General features: G+C 43.9%; 1 protein-coding gene across 1 annotated transcript in view; it reads left to right on the top strand.

Moving 5' to 3' along the window:
• Positions 1–7185, top strand: part of LOC128845541 (aldehyde oxidase 3-like) — an 86393-nt gene extending 79208 nt beyond the window's left edge. Inside the window, exons 34-36 of the mRNA XM_054044337.1 lie at positions 58–246; positions 1613–1780; positions 7031–7185. Coding sequence (XP_053900312.1) covers positions 58–246; positions 1613–1780; positions 7031–7084 — 411 coding nt within the window. The 3' untranslated portion in view covers positions 7085–7185. The remainder of the gene's footprint in view (positions 1–57; positions 247–1612; positions 1781–7030) is intronic.
• The last annotated feature ends 12017 nt before the right edge of the window (positions 7186–19202 follow it).

Raw genomic sequence — 19202 nt, 5'->3', positions numbered from 1 at the left:
CACATTTTTATCTTTTAATGGGAATGAAAATAGAAACTGTGTACATTTTTTCCTCAGATTGAAGGTGCCTTTGTTCAGGGGGTTGGACTTTATACAATGGAAGAAATAAAGTTCTCCCCAGAAGGAGAGCAGTACACTCTGGGTCCAGATACGTATAAAATCCCTGCTGTCTGTGACATACCTGAACAGTTCAGGGTTTACTTGCTGCCAAACTCCCGAAACCCAATTGCCATCTACTCCTCCAAGGTAAACAAGCCAACTGTGCTGTATAAAGTCATAGCAAGTTCTGCACGTTACCCAAGTGCACGTGTGGTGTATGTATTTTAAAAGTGCTTTCCAGCTGTTGCAATATTACAGGTTTCAGAGATGTTCCCTATACTTAAAATGTGGAACACCACAGGCCCCAGTAATACCTTTAGAACTAGAAGGACCTTTATAAGTTCACCTGCTGTGAGAAAAAGGGTAATTTTCATGCATTAATTTATTTTGATTTTTTGTCTTTCTTCTTCTTATGTATTTGTAAAATTACAGTAATACTTAGAAAACCTCATCTGAGATTGAAAATTGAGTGTGCCAGATGCTGTACATACACATAGTAAGAGACAGAGCGTGCCCTGAAGAGCTTACAATAAACACAGGGTGGTAGAAAGGAAGAATTATTATCTCCATTTTACTGATGGGGAAGTGAGGCAAAGATAGATTAAGAGGCTTGCCCAGTCTCTCACAGGGAAACAGAATACAGATCTTCCATTGTCTTATCCACAAGGAACTTCCTTCATATCCTTTCCATCTTGTGTTGTAAGGGTAAATTCACCCCTGTGCAGAGCCAACCCAAGGCTTATGCACCAATTACATCCTCAGAGTAGAGTTTAAGTGGGACTGTAATGGTGCGTAGGCTTGTGCTGGTAAGAGATGCAGATGTCCAGTGCCCCAGCCTAGTATCTGGAGGAACTGCATCTGAGACATCGGAATTTCCAGGAGAAAGTTCACTTTGGATGCCTACTAGGGATGAATATCTTTAATAATTTAGAGCAAATGGACATGTTCTAGTGGAGATGATGCTAGAGACAGAAACCATCACAGTTCTTTGGAGAGATTAAGCAATGCAAACTTTATCCATTCAGGATCTGGAATAAAGAAAGGAAGGCTGCCTAGTTCTGTTTCATCATATACAATGAAATCCACTTATAAGGAATTTGGATAGATTGGAGGTGTATTTATACTGAAAGTTCTGAATGGTTTCATTGCTTTGCAGTGTAACAGATGCAATCCAAGTCAGAGTGAACCTTTGCTTAGAGCGGAGATGTGCTATGAATTAAAAAAAAAAAAAAAGTTATAAGCCAAATCCTTGTCCTCAACTCTTTTATGTCTTGGAGCACTCAGAGCCCTGAGGAGATTTATTGTGTCCAGCTGTGTTGATATAAAACTTAGTGTCTGAGCCAGCTCTTCAGCAGGCCTACCTCCATTGACGTCAATTGGCCAGATCTTCAGCTGGTGTAAATCGATGTAGTTTCAATGGAGCTATCTCAATTTGTACCAGCTAAGGATCTGGTCCCCTGTTGTCAATCAGTTTCTAAAGCAAACCTATGTGTCTGCCTTTGTTCCCGGCCAGGGGATTGGCGAGGCAGGGCTGTTCCTGGGATGTTCTGTGTTCTTTGCTATCTGGGATGCAGTAGCTGCTGTGAGGAAGGAAAGAGGATTAACCGGGACCTTCACCCTGAACAGCCCCCTGACGGTTGAGCAGATTCGAATGGCCTGTGCTGATAACTTTACTGACATGGTAATGGGTTTCTTAATTAATTCTTTGGAAACATTACTGGGTTAGCCTCCTCCTCTTCCTTACTTCATGTCTTGATTTTGAATTATTCTGTATTCAACCAAATTCATCACTGAGCTGCATCTTTTTTACGTACTGCATTACACTCACTGGAGCCTGCATTTTATGTAGTTGACTATACTTTGTTCTTTTTGTTTTGTTTGTTGTTGTTGTTGTTGTTGTTGTTGTTGGCCAGTGCAGCGTATACTGACAGCTAGAGATGAGAAATCATAGACTGGGGGGTTGGCTGAATCAGGCTCTGAACCTCCCAATCTGTTCAATTTCTTCACTGGTAATGACTTGAATTTATATAGCACCTTCCCTCCAGAAGAACCCAGAAGTACTTTACAAATTATGGGCTGACTTTGTCCCTTGTGTCATTTCATTTACTTCTGTAGCATTACACCAGTAATGAATTTGTTCCCATACAAGTGTCTGTATTTACAGTGATCTACAGTGGCTTCCAGATAATATCTGGATGGCCCTTAAGGTGTTGGCTTTAAACTGTAAAGCTCTAGTGCCTGGTTCTCTCAGATCATCTCATTCTCTGTGTGATACTCTGGCCTTTTTTATCACTGGTGGTTCTCACATCCTGGGTTGTATGAGAGACTAGAAGCAGGGCTTCTTTGCTGAGGGTCCTCAACTGTAAAATTCATTCCCCACTTTGATTCACCAGAGCCTAGATCCTTGGCCTTCACATCATGTTATATGTCTCCTTTGTTCTCCCACACTTTCTATGTGGGGTGGAAAGGAATTGAAGGATGTATTCTGTCACAGTGGGACAGCGTTAATTTCTGTGGGTTTGCTGGAGGATTATGTGGCATGACTCAACATGCCCCTACTCCCTGTCCTCCTATTCCACTCCCAAACCCAAAGAGCGCAAAATTCCCAGGGTTCACACAGAAAGGCTTTTGTAGGGTTGGAGGGAGAGGTGCATGATGCCACGTTGTGCCCCCACCTGACAGATTTGGGCCATTTTTGCAGATTTTTCTGCTGCATTAATCGCCCTCTGTGCTCTAAACATAGAGGGATGACCTGGTCCTGACACATCTGGCCTTGCTTGCCGAGAATCTATGTCCATTTATAGCCTGCAGTAAAAGAAATGGAGTAAAGCATGGAAGCCAAACCACATAAATGGCAAAGGCTTAGCCACCATCGTAGCCAAAACCTGTATCCAAACTGTAAAGCAAATCTTTAAACTAATCACCCTTTCTTGGGATGGGAAAATAGGCTCCGTTTTGTTGCTTGGGCGCCATCAAACCAGGCTATGATAAGCGCCTTTATTTAAAGCTTTCCCCTTAAATCAGGGCCTTGTGGAGTACATGTTTGCAGTCATAACTTGTCAATGTCAACTGAGGAGTCTCTCTCTGCCTGCTTAGATAAACACACCACAGCATGTTCTGATCCAAGCTGGTTTTGGTGGTGTTATAACACAGTAGAGAAAACCATCCAGGCAATTCCCCAGCAGGCTTAAAGGGCAGATCAAACCAGACGCAGATGGAATCTGCTCACAACCTCTGCCCTGTCCAATCTTGGTGTTAGAAAAAGATGACGATGAGTGCACTGGTGAGCCACAGAGCAAGGGCCATTGTGAAACACCGGGAACACATTGCCAGCATAGCTGCTGAGCACAGGGCCACGCAGAAATTCTGCTGGGCCATTCTGTGGATGATAGCACAACCTGACCCTTTTTGTCTCCAACTTTCCAACCCCTTGGAAAAACACACACCAGTTTCACTACTTCCAGTGGAAAAGAGGGAGATAGGGACCTACACAAGAGCATGTAGCATGATGAAACAAGCAGCCATGCCCTCTTCACTCAGGGTGAACTACAGTAGGCATGGAGACACAGTCCAAAGCCCTCTGTGCCACTGAAGCTCCCAGCTGGGGGTAGGAGGCTGGCCAAAAATGTCAGTATGAAGAAGCTGCTGTGGGCAGGCAGACAGAGTGAATCCAGTGGCCCAGACTGTTTGATCCAGGGGCACAAAGGGGCAGCATCTGAAAATAACAGTCCTGGAGGAGCATCCTTGCAACCCCTTTGCCTGCCTGCAAGTTGGGGGAATGAATTCCATCTCCACCTCTGCTTATTTCCCTGCACAATGTTAAATGTAGGCAATACTTATAGGACGGGGGATTCTATCCTAGAAAGCAGTGACTGAGAAATATTTGGGAGACGTGGTGGATAATCAGGTGAACATCAGCTCCCAGTGCAACCCTCTGACCAAAAGGGCTAATGCAATTTTTGAATGGACAAATTGGGGAATGTCAAGTAGGGGCAGAGGGGTTATTATACCTCTGTATTTGGCACTGGTGTGACCACTGCTGGAATACTGTGTCCAGTTCTGGTGCCCACAATTCAAGAAGGATGTTGATAAATTGGAGAGGGTTCAGAGAAGAGTCACAAGAATGATTAAAGGATAAGAAAACATGACTTAGGGATAGACCCAAGGAGCCCAATCTATTTAGCTTGACAAAGAGATGGTTAAGGGGTGACTTGATTACAGACTGTCAGTACCTACATGGGGAATAAATATTTGATACTGGGCTTTTCAGTCTAGTAGAGAAAAGTATAACACGATGCAATGACTGGTAGATGAAGCTAGACAAATTCAGACTGGAAATAAGGTATACATTTTTAACAGTCCGAGCAATTGACCATTGCAACAATTTACCAAGGATCATGGTAGATTCTCCATCACTGTGTATTTTTAAATCAAGATTGAATGTTTTTCCAAAAGATGCTCCATGAATTATTTGGGGGGAGCTCTATGGCCTGTGCTATACAGGAGGTCAGACTAGATGATCACAGTGGTCTCTTCTGGCCTTGGAATCTATGAATGACTTAGGTTATTATTATTACTTATACTACAATGATGCCTAGAGGCTGTGACAACTCTTGGAGTACACAGGACTGTGAGTCACCTTGTTACCCCCTTGCCTCCAGCGTAGGGGAGACTTGCTTGTGCATAGCTGGGTGTCAGCTCCCTGACAGCACTAACCTGTTAGTCACCCAAACGCTCTCCTCTGGACTATGACAGCCCTTGCTTTGCTTTGCAGGTTAACAATGGGTGTACTCAAATCCCCAAGCTCCTTTGAAGTATAGCCCCTTCTCCACTGAACACCCACAGAAATACCTGGGCTGCTGGCCACAGAGGAACAGTGTATGCACCAGCTTGAATGACTCATCTCAGGATCAGCACCTAGCTTAATAGCCCAGCATTTAGATGTATTGGTAGTGAAAACAAGGATAAGTTTATTACCAAAGATTCAAGAGATAGTGAGTAAGGATAATGGAAACAAAAGATTACATATAAAGCAAAATCGTAACATGCTTTCTAGAGACTAAACTTAACTATTAGGTTAATCTCCATCCAATGAAGTTTATCTCACTCAAAGCCTTGTGCACTGTCCTCCACCAAGACTAGTTGTGATGCAGTTTTCATGAAAGTAAATTCACTGCCCGTTTACTTCCGAGGTGCAGGATGACGGGGTACTGTCTTTGTTTGAAGGCCAGAAGAAGGGGTTCAAGAAAGATTTATTCAAGGATGTGGTCCCCATCCAGTATGGATTGTAATTGTTTGATGATACCTTGTATGGATTCCATTATGGGGTAGTAGGTGACAACTAGGGATGGGCAGTCTTGGGAGGTTTTTTAGATACAGTTGCTGCACACAGTAATAACTAGGCAGTGTGAGAAAAATCCATTGACTTGAAAAATAAATGTCACTAAGGATAAGGCCATTTTTACAGGCAAATTTTTGTTAATTTCTTTTACTTGCAAATATGCTCCCTGCAAAAATGTGAATGCAATTCTATATCTATATACCCTGATCTTATAAACTTCATGGCAGTGGAACCAAAGACCAGGAGGGGTCCTTGGTTCTTTTCTAGGAGGGCTTCTCACCACCCTCCTGCCACACATCTCCAGTCCTTTCTCAGCCTCTTTACGGAAGTCTCACTTCCCTGGTGTTAATAGGGTGTTTAATAGTGTCCTTCAAGGCTGGCAGTCTGCCCAGGAGACAGTATTAGCCTGATTAATTTAATTCCCATTTGCTAATGCCCAGCCCTACTTCCTGCAGCCTCAAACTTACTTTCAGAAAAGATCTGCAAAAATTAAAATAGCACCAGCCCTGCCATTGCAGTGGGGAGGAATTGAGTCACAAAGGAAAAGACTGGGTCATTGAAGGTTGACAAACCAGACCTTCTCCCTTGCTGTTTGTGCAGGAATTTCAGTCATGTCTACCGTTCAAGAGCAATCCCTTTACCACATGCAATTCAACTTGTTTTGGCCAGTGACACCAAGTCTGTGGGCCATATTTTCTCCTCTGAGATTTCCTTCTGATGGGGATAAAGCAGTGGGAATCCCACTCCTTTTGAAATCAGAGGCAAGGGACTTAAGGCAACACAAGATAATGTATCTCCTCCCATACCCATCTAAACCCCTGCATGAAAATTCGGCTTGGTTCATTTTATGTGGCTTCAGGGGGAAGCATGGGGGGGGAGGGGATTGGAAATGGTGTTGATGGGAGAGAGCTGATTTTTGTTGCCCCGTCATGTTGGGACCCTGCAGGGCTTTCCCCCAATAAGTTATTGCTGGTCAACATTAACTCTCACTCCACACCTTCAGACTTTCCACAGGGGAGGTTGGGGCTAAGCATAAAAAGGGAAACCAAGACAGAACAGTTCCCAAGGCAGCCATCAGACTAAACCATGGAAGGTCTAAGACTCTGCACTGATGCGTGCCCCATCACTCTAAGAATTCCCTTAGAGCTGTGCGATTCCCCTGCAGATGTCATGACCACTGTGGTTTAATATAGCCACAGTTCCACAGATAACCAATCTCCCCCCCCCCCCCCCCGCCTGCCCGCAGTGACATGATGTAGTGGAAACTGCTGCTAATTTTTCTGTCTAACTTCGGCCCTTTGGCCTATAGGCTCATTTGTGAGCAGGCCTAAGCTGTCTGTGTTACTGCAGCTTGATTTTCATTAACTATGGTTCTAAATCTTCAACAAGCTACTTAAGGTCATGGCTGAATTTACAATCCATTATAATCGAGGTGTGAAAGTGAAAGGATTAGCCTGGACAGTGACATTTACATGGATAAAAATAAAACATTTTGGGACCACATATTTTGAATTACAGTGAATTCTCTTGTGTTTAATAATGTCAAACTTAACAAAACTATGATTTTTTCTTTTCTTTTTTTCATTTTAGATTCCCAAAGATAAGCCTGGAACCTATAAACCTTGGGCCATCGACATAGCCTAATACTGTGTTTTCCAAAGTATGAAATAATTATGTGACTGTTGCCATCGCTGTTGGTTTAAAGCATTCCAAATGTAATAATAAAATATTTGATTTAAAACCCACTCTCACACACATTTGTGGACCACGATATTATTAACTGCGTCTGCAGCTCCACTGTACTGACAGAAAGAAGATCTTTAATTTTGGAGAAACTGTAGACCAAATTCTGCTCTCTGTTACATCATTGTAAATCGGAGTAACCCCATGGCCTTCAAGGTAATTACACACTGGAGTAAGAGAAAGCAGAATTTACCCCCAAATTGCAAGCTATGCTTCTTTGTCACTTGCTGCATCCACTTTATGACCCACTTACACCCATTGATGTCATTATTATTAACTGAGTCTATTGCTGTAGCACCTAGGAATCCCAATTCCATTACGCACATGTACCAAAAAAATAAAGATATTCCTTTCCTCAGAGAGCTTCAGAGTCTAGGTCTCAGACATGATTCAATAGGTGAATGATACAGACACGGATGGGGAGAAGTGGAGTTGAGAGGAAAAAATCACAACAAAATGAACTGAGTTTATCATAAAAGAAAAGGTGTCAGCTCACCACTTGCCCAACCAGTGCCAGATGGTAGTGATTTGTATGTAGGCATCATGATAGAGGTAGGTTTAAGGATGGGTTTTAAAGAAGATGAGGTGGCAGCCTGATGAATTTTGAGGGGGAATTTTTGTCAGAGAGGTGGGTTAAGGGGGCTCCCACCAATGCCTGAAAAGGTAGGAAGCCATTCAGTTTTGTTGTTTCTCATCCTCCACAATGCTTCCAGAGGAGAGGAAGGAAACCCTCTATAATATTACTAGGAAGTCATCAGATGATGCAATTACAGATAGTTTTACAAATTCTGTATAATTGAATGTGTAAGTAGTTAGATCTTGGAGAAATGTTATGTTTGTTTAGTTCATATTTAACACCCATCAGACTTCACCTGTAGACTGAGTGCAAATGATTTTTGCACTGTGTCATTTCAGCCTGAGATGCTGTCATCTGTAAGCAAAACTCCATTGTATATGGGTTTAGAACAGGGGAGGGCAAACTACGGCCCGTGGGCCGGATCCGGCCCATCAGGGCTTTCAATCTGGCCTGCGGGATTGCCAGCTCCATGGCACAGCGGGGCTAAGGCAGACTCCCTGCCTACCCTGGTCCCACGCTGCTCCTGGAAGCAGCTGGCACCACGTCCCTGCGGCCCCTGGGGAGGTGGGGGCAGAGGGCTCCACGCACTGCCCTCGCCTGCAGGCACCACCCCCCGCAGCTCCCATTGGCCGGGAACGGGGAACCATGGCCAATGGGAGCTTTGGCGAGGGCAGTGCGTGGCAGAGCCTTCTGTCCCACCCCATCCCTAAGAGCCACTGCGACATGCTGGCCACTTCCAGGAGCGGCATGGGGCCAGGACAGGCAGAGAGCCTGCTTTAGCCCCGCTGTGTGCCGCTGCCACCCCGGAGCCACTCGAGGTAAGCGACGCCAGAACAGAGCCTGCACCTTGAACCCCTCCTGCACCCGGCATCCCAACCCTCTGTCCTGAGCCCCCTAACTCCTTGCCCTGAGCCCTCTGCCATACCCCTCTTGCACCCCAACCCCCTGCCCTGAGCCCTCAACCCCCTGCCTTGAGCCTCCTGCTGCACCCCTCCTGCACCCCAACCCCCTCCTTCACCAAGCCTCCAGCTGCACCCCTCTTGCACCTGAACCCCCTGCCCTGAGCCCCCTGCCACACCCCACATTCCTCCTGCACCCCAACCTCTTGCCCTGAGCGCCCTGCCACACCCCACATTCCTCCTGCACCCCAACCTCTTGCCCTGAGCCCCTTCCTGCACACTGCACCTCCTCACACACTCCCCCCTGCCCCAGCCCTACATTCATGGCCCTGCATACAATTTCCTCACCCAGATGTGGGCCCCGGGCCAAAAAAGTTTGCCCACCCCTGGTTTAGAATATCCTCAGGTGCTAAGCTTCCTGCCTGAACCACCAAGTTATCCTGGTTTTAACATATTATGTTAACTAACTGTGATATTACTAGGGTGACCAGACCAGAGCCGCCCGGGGGGGGGGGCAAGTGGGCCAATTTGCCCCAGGACCCGGGCCCCACAGGGGCCCCCACAAGAATGTCTGAGGCTCCCCCCCTGCCCCCACCTGTCCCCCCCTGCCCCCACCCAGGTGGCCTGCCCCCACCTTCCCCCATACCCCGGCGCCTTAGCGTACCGTGTCCAGGAGTGGCCCTGGACAGTGCTACCGCGGCGTGGCTCTGGTGGGACCTGAGCGCCTCCCGCTCAGAGCCGCTTGGTAAAGGGGCAGGGCTGCAAGCTCTGGCGGGCCGAGTGGCAGGAGCTCAGGTCCCGCTGGAGCCACGCCACTGCAGTGCTGTCCAGGGCCCCTCCTGGATGCGGCTCGCTGAGGCTCTGGGGAGAGGGGGGAAGCGGGGGGAAGCGGCATGGTAAGGGTCCGGGGCCGGGGGGTTGGTTAAGGGGCAGGGAGTCCTGGGGACATGGGTGGGGGGGTTGGATGGGGCAGAGGTTCTGGGGGTGGTGGTCAGGGGACGGGGAACGGGGGGGTGGATTGTGGGCATTCCAGGGGTCTGTCAGGACTCGATGGGGGGTGGATAGGGGTCGGGGCTGTCAGGGGACAGGGAGCGGGGGTGGGGTTGGTAGGGGGGTGGGGTCCCGGGGTGGTGGTTGGGGGGAGGGTCTCGGGGGGGCGGTAAGGGGACAAGGAACAGGATGGGTTGAGGATTCTGAGGGGGGCAGTCGGAGGGCAGGAAGTGGGTGGGGGTTGGGTGGGAGTTGGATAGGGGGCAGGGCCAGGCTGTCTGGGGAGGCACAGCCTTCCCCACCTGGCCCTTCATACAATTTTGGAACCTCGATATGGCCCTCGGGCCAAAAAGTTTGCCCACACCTGCCCTAATGTAAAAAAAAAAAGTGGCTTTGTGTTTTAATTTAATTGCATCATACGCTCTATATAGAAAGCCCGTGTTTGCTCGCAGCATGCGTCCCCACTACTGCAACGCTGCATTACCATTGGTCCTCCCCTCCCCTCCAACAACTATTCTAGAAAATTCTTTGACCTATATAAGCAGCCATGTCAGGCATGCTCAGCGCAGTGTCTACAGTGTTTGTAATCTTTGTCGCGTGTACTCTACTGAAATAGCATAACAAGCCCATGGCTTTACGTTTTAATTCAATCGTATGATACCCCCTTTTAATTTTAAGTTATGGATTGGTTCGTTGTTAAGATAAGAAAAGGAGCAGACAAGCTGTTCATATGAAAGAACCTTTTTGAAACTAGAACATGTAAAAAACAAACTAAGAAGTACAATGTCCCAACAGCGTCTCAACTCACTCATGATTTTGTACATTGAACAAGAATTGGCTTCATCAGTTAATTACAATGATGTGATTGAGGAATTTAAGTCCATAACACCTGGTGAGCGACGTCTCATTCTCTAGGACAGGAAGATGAAGAAATCTTAATTTGTTTTGGTCAGTTTGGGTTAGCTCATTATCTGGTTAAAGATAACGATCATGAAAATTGACTGTATCTTTGTATATGCCTGGTTATCACTACAGCAAAAATTTGGTATTTTGTGTCTCATTTTTTAAGTAAAGTTTAGTTGTTAATTTAAAAAAAATTAAGTTTAGTTAAGTTTTAGTTTCTTTAGGGTGTTTGATTAATAAAAATAATGCCCTTTATGACTGAGTATTCAGTAAATGTTGCCCTTAAAATAAAGCAATAAATAAATAAAATTCCCTGGGTGCACACCCTAATGAAATGTGCTGCGCATGCCTATATGGACAATGCTTCTTGATGTTGCCAAAGCATAACAAAGTGATATAAAGTAAAATTTAGAGCATACATTTTGCAAGATATTCTCCCTCCTGTGCATGATGGTCGTGACAGGTACGTCAACGTCTATTTTAATTTCTGTCGCAGTTCAAATTGTTCCGCAACACACGGGGTACATAAGGAATTTTTCAATTAACTATCTGTGATGGTTTGGACCATAGAATCCCCCTGGGAGCTGCCACCTGGTGTGCCCAGACTACTTCTACCCCTGCTTTCCCTGCCAGCTCAGGACTCCAGCACCCTGTCTTGCTGAGCCAGACACTCCCTTCTGCTCCAACAAAGACCCAGGGTCTGAATTACTTGCCCCAAAGCTGCAGGTTTACTTGAAAGCAGCTAACAGAAGTATTCCTGTTTTTAACACTCAGATGCCCAACTCCCAATGGTATCTAAACCCAAATAAATCCATTTTACCCTGTATAAAGCTTATACAGGGTAAACTCATAAATTGTTCGCCCTCTATAACACCGATAGAGAGATATGCATAGCTGTTTGCTCCCCCAGGTATTAATCACTTACTCTGAGTTAATCAATAAGTAAAAAGTGATTTTATTAAATACAGAAAGTAGGATTTAAGTGGTTCCAAGTAGTAACAGACAGAACAAAGTAAGTCACCAAGCCAAATAAAAAAAAAATGCGCAAATCTATGTCTAATCAAACTGAATACAGATAAGATCCTCACCAGTTCCAGAATGCTCCCTTTTACAGACTAATCTCCTTTTAGCCTGGGTCCAGTAATCACTCACATCCCTGGCACACTGTCCTTTGTTCCAGTTTCTTTCAAGTATCCTGAGGGGTAGGGAGGCTCTCTCTTTAGCCAGCTGAAGACCACCATGGAGGGGTCTCTCAGGAGTTTAAATAGACTTTTTCTTGTAGGTGGAGACCCCCTCCTCACTCCTATGCACAGTCCAGTCCAAGATGGAGTTTAGGAGTTACCTGGGCAAGTCACATGTCCATGCATGACTCACAGTTTTTACAGGTAGCATCCATTGTTTACATGCTACCTTGAACTTCCTCAAGTAGACTTTTTATGTGGATTGTAGCATTCCAAGATTCATTGTCCTTTAAGTGTCTCTTGATTAGGTACTTAACTTCAACATTCCTTTCTCCAGGAACTGACCAAATGCTCTACTAAGGTTATTTAGAAATCAATATTTATAACTTCGAATACAAAAATGATACATGCATACAGATAGGATTAATAGATTCAGTAGATCATAAACTTTATATGTTACATAACATATGTAGCATAGATAGATTCAGTAGATCATATTCCAGTTATGTTCCATATTAAGCATTATGGGGTACTGCGTCACACTACCTAACAAATGAAAGATACCAAGGGAATTAATTTGTTTGCAGGTATCATTGCATAGTCAATGATCGTAGGGGTTAGAAAAATGAAACGTACATATCTTTCATGATTTGAGAAGAGAAAGCAGAAGAAAGCTAGACAGACGCAAGAAGAAAAGGGAAAAACAACTCTTCACAAATTTCTTCAGGCACAATCCAAGTCAAGTCAGTTGACTGAGTTGAGCGATGCTGACATTCAAGGCTCTTCAGAGGTGGGAAGTGAAAGTGATGTTGTAAGAGAAAAAGAAAAGGTGGGGTGTGCGGAAACCAAAATAGTACACATTCAGAAAACAATGTTATGGTTGTTGCGGAGGAAGAGAAGGAAATCCAGCCTCTTTGGATAGTCAATGGAGAATAGCGGTAACACTGCTATAACTGAGAAACTGGTACAGTTGACTAGCCCTGCTGCTGTAGATGGGAATGACGAAGAAGAGTTGTGCAGTAATGACCCAGCCTCTTGGAAGTACCTAGATATAAAGAAAAGAGATTTTATTGTATTGAAGGGTCCACCACATAAGCCCGAAAACTTTCCTCGGGATTCTTTTGGCAGGAAATTGCTGATAACAGTTTTTTCTAAACATCTGAGTAATGGCGAATGTATTGAAAGAGAATGGATGGTGTGGAGTAAAGATGCTGCAGCAATATTTTGTTTCCCCTGCAGTCTCTACAGAAGTGAAACTCAAACTAACCAATTACATCATTCAAAATTTGTCGAAGGTGGAATTGCCGATAATTGGAAAAAGATTTACGAGAAAATCAAGAGTCATGAAGAAAACACTTTACATTTGAGCAATTACATTAAGTGGAAGGAATTATTTCAGACACTCAGTGATAAAAGAGGCATTGATGCAGCATTACAGCATAGTATTAAACAGGAGGAGGAAAAATGGCGTAAAATATTAACTGCCGTTGTTGATGTAATTCTTTTCCTAGCAAAGAATAATCTACCATTTTGTGGTAGCCATTCTACTGTTGATTATGACGACTGTGGGCTTTTCTTGTCAACACTGAAGCTTGTGAGCAGGTACAATACTGAGGTGAAACAACATCTAGAGATGGTAGCTCAATGCAGAGAGTCTGGTCAAAGAATGCAGGCTCACTACCTGTCATGGCGTAGTCAGAATGAGTTCTTGAAACTGTGTGGGGAGAAAGTTTTAAACTCTGTTCTTGAAGAGGTAAGAAAAGCCCTATATTTCAGCATTGTTGTTGATGGTACACCTGATGTTTCACACACAGAGCAGTTAGTTTTTATTCTCAGATATGTGATGCAAAAAAATGGAAATTGGGATGTGCATGAAAGATTTGTTAAACTAGTAGATTTTGAAAAGAAGACTGGTGCAGATATAGCAGAACAGATAAAGAGTTTTTTTTAAAGAACGTGACTTAGAATTATCTTGGTGCAGCGGGCAGGGATATGACAATGCCTCTAACATGTCAGGAAAATTTCAGGGAGTAAAGACAAGAATTTTGGAAGAAAATGCCCAAGTCTATTTTTCTCCATGCAGCACTCACACGCTGAACCTCTGTGGCACCCATGCTATGGAAACCAGTGTAGAGGTAAAAACATATTTTGGAAATATTCAGAAACTCTATAAAGTATTTGCTCTTAGCCCTGCGAGATGGAAAATTTTGCAGACCACTGCGAATATATCTCTTCACTCTGTATCTAAAACTAGGTGGAGTGCAAGAGTTGATGCTGTTCACCCCCTAATCAAAAATCACACAGGCGTGCTGGAAAGTTTAATTAAAATTGAAGAGGAGCTTCATTTACCTCCCGAAATCCAGGCAGATGTTGACTGTTTGATTAAGTGGCTTAAGTCATTTGAATTTGTACTTCTTACTACAATATGGTTTAAAGTGCTTCAGTGTATTAATAATAAGAACAAGATCCTACAAAGCGCCAAATTAACAATGGAAGAGGGAGCTAAACACGTGAGCAACTTAATCAAAGAAATTCAAACAATGAAAGATTCTTGGCCAATTTTTTTTAAAGAAGCCAAACAAGTCGCTTCAAGCCTCGGCATTGACCCAAAAAATGAAAAGTGACTCAAGGATCTGGAAGAACAAGCAATTCTCTGACGACACAGGGGATGCAGACTATACGTTTGACTCTCCCGATATTCAGTTCAAAGTACAGGTGTTCTTTCCAACAATGGATTTGCTTCTATCAGAGCTAGGAGGTCTTGGCAAAAGAATGGCTGAAGTCTCAAATTTATTTTCACCCATTTTGTGTCCACCGGATGAAGTGGATGAATTTTCTATAGAAAATTTTGTTGACACTTTTGCCATAGCATATCCAAAAGACCTCCAGAGAGAAGATCTTAAAGAGGAACTTAGAATCTTTTACAAAATAAAAGAAGATTCCAACTTAAGAGCTGATGGACATATAACCTCTGCACTTACACTTCTTAATGCTCTCTTCAAAAAAGTGTTGGAAAATGTGTTTCCATCGATTTGTATTTGTTTACGCCTACTAACAGTGTTGCCAGTGTCGGTAGCGTCGGGAGAGCGTGCATTTAGTAAGCTAACATTGATTAAAAATCGTTTGCGTTCAGCCATCAGGGAAGAAAGGCTGAACCAGTTGCTCACTTTGAGCATAGAATATGAAATGGCCAAAGACATAAGTTTTGATGACATTATTAATGAATTCACCAAAATGAAAGTGAGGAAAAAATTTGCAGCTGTATAATTAATGTTCAGAACAATTTGTAAAAAAACAATTTCATAAGAAGCATTATGTAACTGCAAATGTATACATATCATTAAAGCATTTAATGTTTTTAAATAATGCATTTTGTGTATTTTCAAATGATTAAAAATTAATTTTTGAATGTATTTCACTGGTTATTTTTTACATTTCCAAATACGTTACTATAGTATTGCAACTTTTTTTTATGGAAGGGGCCCCTGAAATTGCTTTGCCCCAGGCCCCCTGAATCCTCTGGGCGGCCCTGGACCAGACAGCAAGTGCGAAAAATTGGGACAGGGGGTGGGGTGGGGGTAATAGGGGCCCATTTAAGAAAAAGACCCAAAAATCGGGATTGTCCCTATAAAATCAGGACATCTGGTCACCCTAGATATTACACACACACACACATCCACCTAACATGAAGGCTGAACCAGTTTGGCAGGAGTATGAGAACACATTTAAGGTGCTTTGAGGTATGTCAATTCTGTATTTTAGTACTTGCTTTGTCTTTTAAATGTACCATTACTTTAAATTTTCTATTTGCCGTGTGGTTGTAGCCATGTTGGTCCCAGGATATTAGAGAGACAAGGTGGAAGAGGTAATATATTTTATTGGACCAGCTTCCTGTTGGTGAAAGAGACAAGTTTTTGAGCTACACACAAAGCTCTTCTTCAGGTCTGGGAAAGATGCTCAAAGTGTCATAGCTAAATATAATGTGGAACAGATTGTTAACATAAGTAGTTACACATTATAAGAGACTATTCAAGGTGAAGTGACTCATTAACATATCTGCAATCATAGGACAAAAAATGGGTGTTAGTGGGTTACATATTATTGTAATAAGCCATAAATCCAGTGTCTTTATTAAGTTCATGATTTTTAGTATCGAGTACAGTTATGAATTTAAGCTCCCAGGCTCATCTTTTGAAACTGTTGTGCAGGTTTCCTTTGAGGATGAAGACTGAGAGGTCGGATAGGGACTGAGTGCTTTGTGAAAAATGTTCACCCATGAGTGATAGGGAGTTTTTATCTTTTATCATTTTTCTGTGTGATTCATAGATTCATAGATTCTAGGACTGGAAGGGACCTCGAGAGGTCATCGAGTCCAGTCCCCTGCCCTCATGGCAGGACCAAAGACTGTCTAGACCATCCCTGATAGACATTTATCTAACCTACTCTTAAATATCTCCAGAGATGGAGATTCCACAACCTCCCTAGGCAGTGCATTCATTTGAGAGTGTAGTTATTGTCTGGTTTCACATACACAGTTGATACTGGGGCATTTAGTGCACTGGATGATGTATTCCACATCTTGTGATAGGCACCTGTATGATCCATGGATTTTGAAAGGTTAGAGGGTTGTTTGAAGGCCAGAAGAGAAGTTTAGGAAAGATTTCTTTCAGGATGGGGTCCCCATCAAGTATGGGTTGTAATTGTTTAATGATATCCCATGTGGGTTCCAGTGTGGGATTGTAGGTAACAACTACGGATATGCAGTCAGAGGCTTTCCTACTCCCCATATTGAAGCACGTTTTCTCGGGGTATTCCATGATGTGATCTACTTCTCTGGTGGAGTGTCCTTGTTTGGTGAAGGCATTTTAAAGTGTGTCAAGATGTGTACCCTGGACTTTTTCCTTGGAGCATATTCTGTGGTATCTGAGTGCCTGGCTTAGATAACAGATTTCTTGGTGTGTTTGGGGTGGTTACTATGAAGTTAACTGTAGTGATCTGCAAGTTTCTTGTATATTGTTGTGTGTAGGGTTCCATTGTCGAAGCTGATTGTGATGTCCAGGAAGCAATGCTGGTGCAGGAGTGTTCTAGAGAGTTTAATGGATGGGTTGTGTTTGTTGAAGTTGTGGTGGAAATCTATGAGGTAGTTTAGATCATTTGCCTAGAAGATGAAAACATCATTGATGTATCTCAGGTATATCATTGGTTTTGTGGAGTATTTGTCCAAAAATTCTTCCTCAAGGTGGCCCATGAAGAAGTTGGCATACTAGGGAGCCATCCTACTACCTCTGTCTATTCCTGTGATAGGGCCAATAAAAGATATTACCTCCCCCTCCTTGTATCTCTAATATCCTGGGACCAACATGGCTGCAACACTGCTAACTCAGATAGCACATTTATATGGGATGCAAACAAATCTGCGTCTAAAAATCAGTCTACTCTAATAAGTCCCAGTACAGGAAAGCATCCAATCCTTGAGGGGGCCACTTAGGGATCTGGGGCAAAAATCAGTACTTGGTCCTGCTAGTGAAGGCAGGGGGCTGGACTCAATGACCTTTCAGGGTCCCTTCCAGTTCTAGGAGATAGGATATCTCCATTAATTTATTTATTTAAATTTAATTTATTTATTTGGAAAGCACATAAGCCCCATTGAAGTCAATGGTACTTACTTAAGCACTTAAAGTTAATCATGTGCTGAAATGTTTTCCTGAATTAGGACTGTGACAGATATGCCTATTTCCTGCATATAGTTGGGAGACCTTACTGAATTAAGTTTAAGTATCTTTGCAATCCATTGTATAAACACAAAGTTTAGGTATTACTGTGGAGTGAGATTGCATGTAACCTCTCTAGGGTGAGACATGATGTGAGGCCTGGGAGTTCATAGGACTATACTGAAAATGTGTCCGAGAAGAATGGACTTTTGGGACAAGTGTAAAGTGGATTTTCTGGGGAAATACCTACAGAGAGGTTAAGGCAAATTCCCTGGTTATACAAAAACTCAGCCTCTTGGAGTTTCGTCCTGAGGAATGGATCACTGTGTACTGATCATCTGTTTCCAGAGACTGGAGGTCAAAGGCCTTAGCTGTATAAATAAACAGCTGAACTACCTAGCTTGTGTTCTGGTTCTGACTTATGTTATGAACTTGTAATAGGGTGACCAGATGAGAGACGTGAAATATCGGGACGCCGGAGGAGGGGGGGGTGCCAGCGGAGGAAGAAAAAAGAAACAAACCAAGAGCCAGCAGAGGAAAGAACAAAAACAAAAGCGAAAAAAAAAAAAAAAAAAGAAGAGCCACCGGCGCATAGGAAAAATTGGTGGGGGCTGAGCTCCCAGCGGCAGCTCCACACCCCGCCCCCCCGCACCAGCTCGCCTCCACCTCATCCTGCTTCTCCCCCCTCCCTCCAGCACTTGCGCCGCCATACAGCTGATTAGCGCAAGCCTGGGAGGAAGGGGGGAGGAGGAGGAATGCGGCGTGCTTGGGGAAGAGGCGGGGCCAGGGTGGGGATTTGGGGAGGGATCCAATAGGGGAGTGAGGGGGCGGAGCCGCGGCGGAGTTGGGGCAGGGGAGCACAAGCTCCCTCCACCTGTGCACTGGTGGGCAAAATATTGGGACAATTCGCATCCCGACTGAACATTGGTTGGGACACGGGACAAACAAGTAAATATCAGGACAGTCCCAATAAAATTGGGACGTCTGGTCACCCTAACTTGTAACCACAAGGAAAATCTACTTGTGGGTTTTGAAGAACTGACATCTACCGGAGCCTGAGCTTGGAGTTGGGGGGTTACCTGTGGTAAGCTTTCTAGCTATGTGGGTAGGTTCTTTTGATTGTTTTTAAAATGTTTTCTCTGTAATGCTTTCACGTTAGGAATAAATGTGCTTACTTAGAAAGGACAGTGTGGTATCTTGAAACTGCAGGCAACACACTGGAGAGAAAACGTGCAGACACTAGCCTTTTCAATAGTCTGGTTTGCTGGGAATACCAAACTGCAGGCAGGGATCTGTGCAGCCTTAATAATCCCTGGTCAGGAGGGAGTGAGATGTCGTCCTTCACCAAAGACTCAGAATGTGAATGCAGGTGCAGTTACTCTAAAACTCTGACAGGAACCAGAAGGAGGAACAGCAGAAGGCAAATGTGTTACTGAGAACTTATCTGCGACCAAACAAATGCTATTAGTTATTATTAATACTGTAACCATGATAAAATAACAAATACACCCTAGTTATTCACCCCTCTGGGCTTCATAGGGCAGTCTATCTATGCCATGCCTGCCCTGTTTAGATTGTAAGTCCTTTTTGTATGTTGTACAACGCTAAGCACATTGTTGGTACCTTAAAAATACATAATGCCACCATATGTAAATGTTTTACATTTTTAGGGGGAAAAAAATCCCTTCTCCCTCTGTAATTTTTTTAAACCTGGCGAAAATTGAGAGCGTCCACAAACTGAATAGTTTATATTGCAAC

Source organism: Malaclemys terrapin, chromosome 11, assembly GCF_027887155.1.
Source record: "Malaclemys terrapin pileata isolate rMalTer1 chromosome 11, rMalTer1.hap1, whole genome shotgun sequence".
Taxonomy (NCBI): domain Eukaryota; kingdom Metazoa; phylum Chordata; order Testudines; family Emydidae; genus Malaclemys; species Malaclemys terrapin.
Note: the sequence above shows the minus strand (reverse complement) of the source record. Positions and strands in the feature narration are given on the sequence as shown.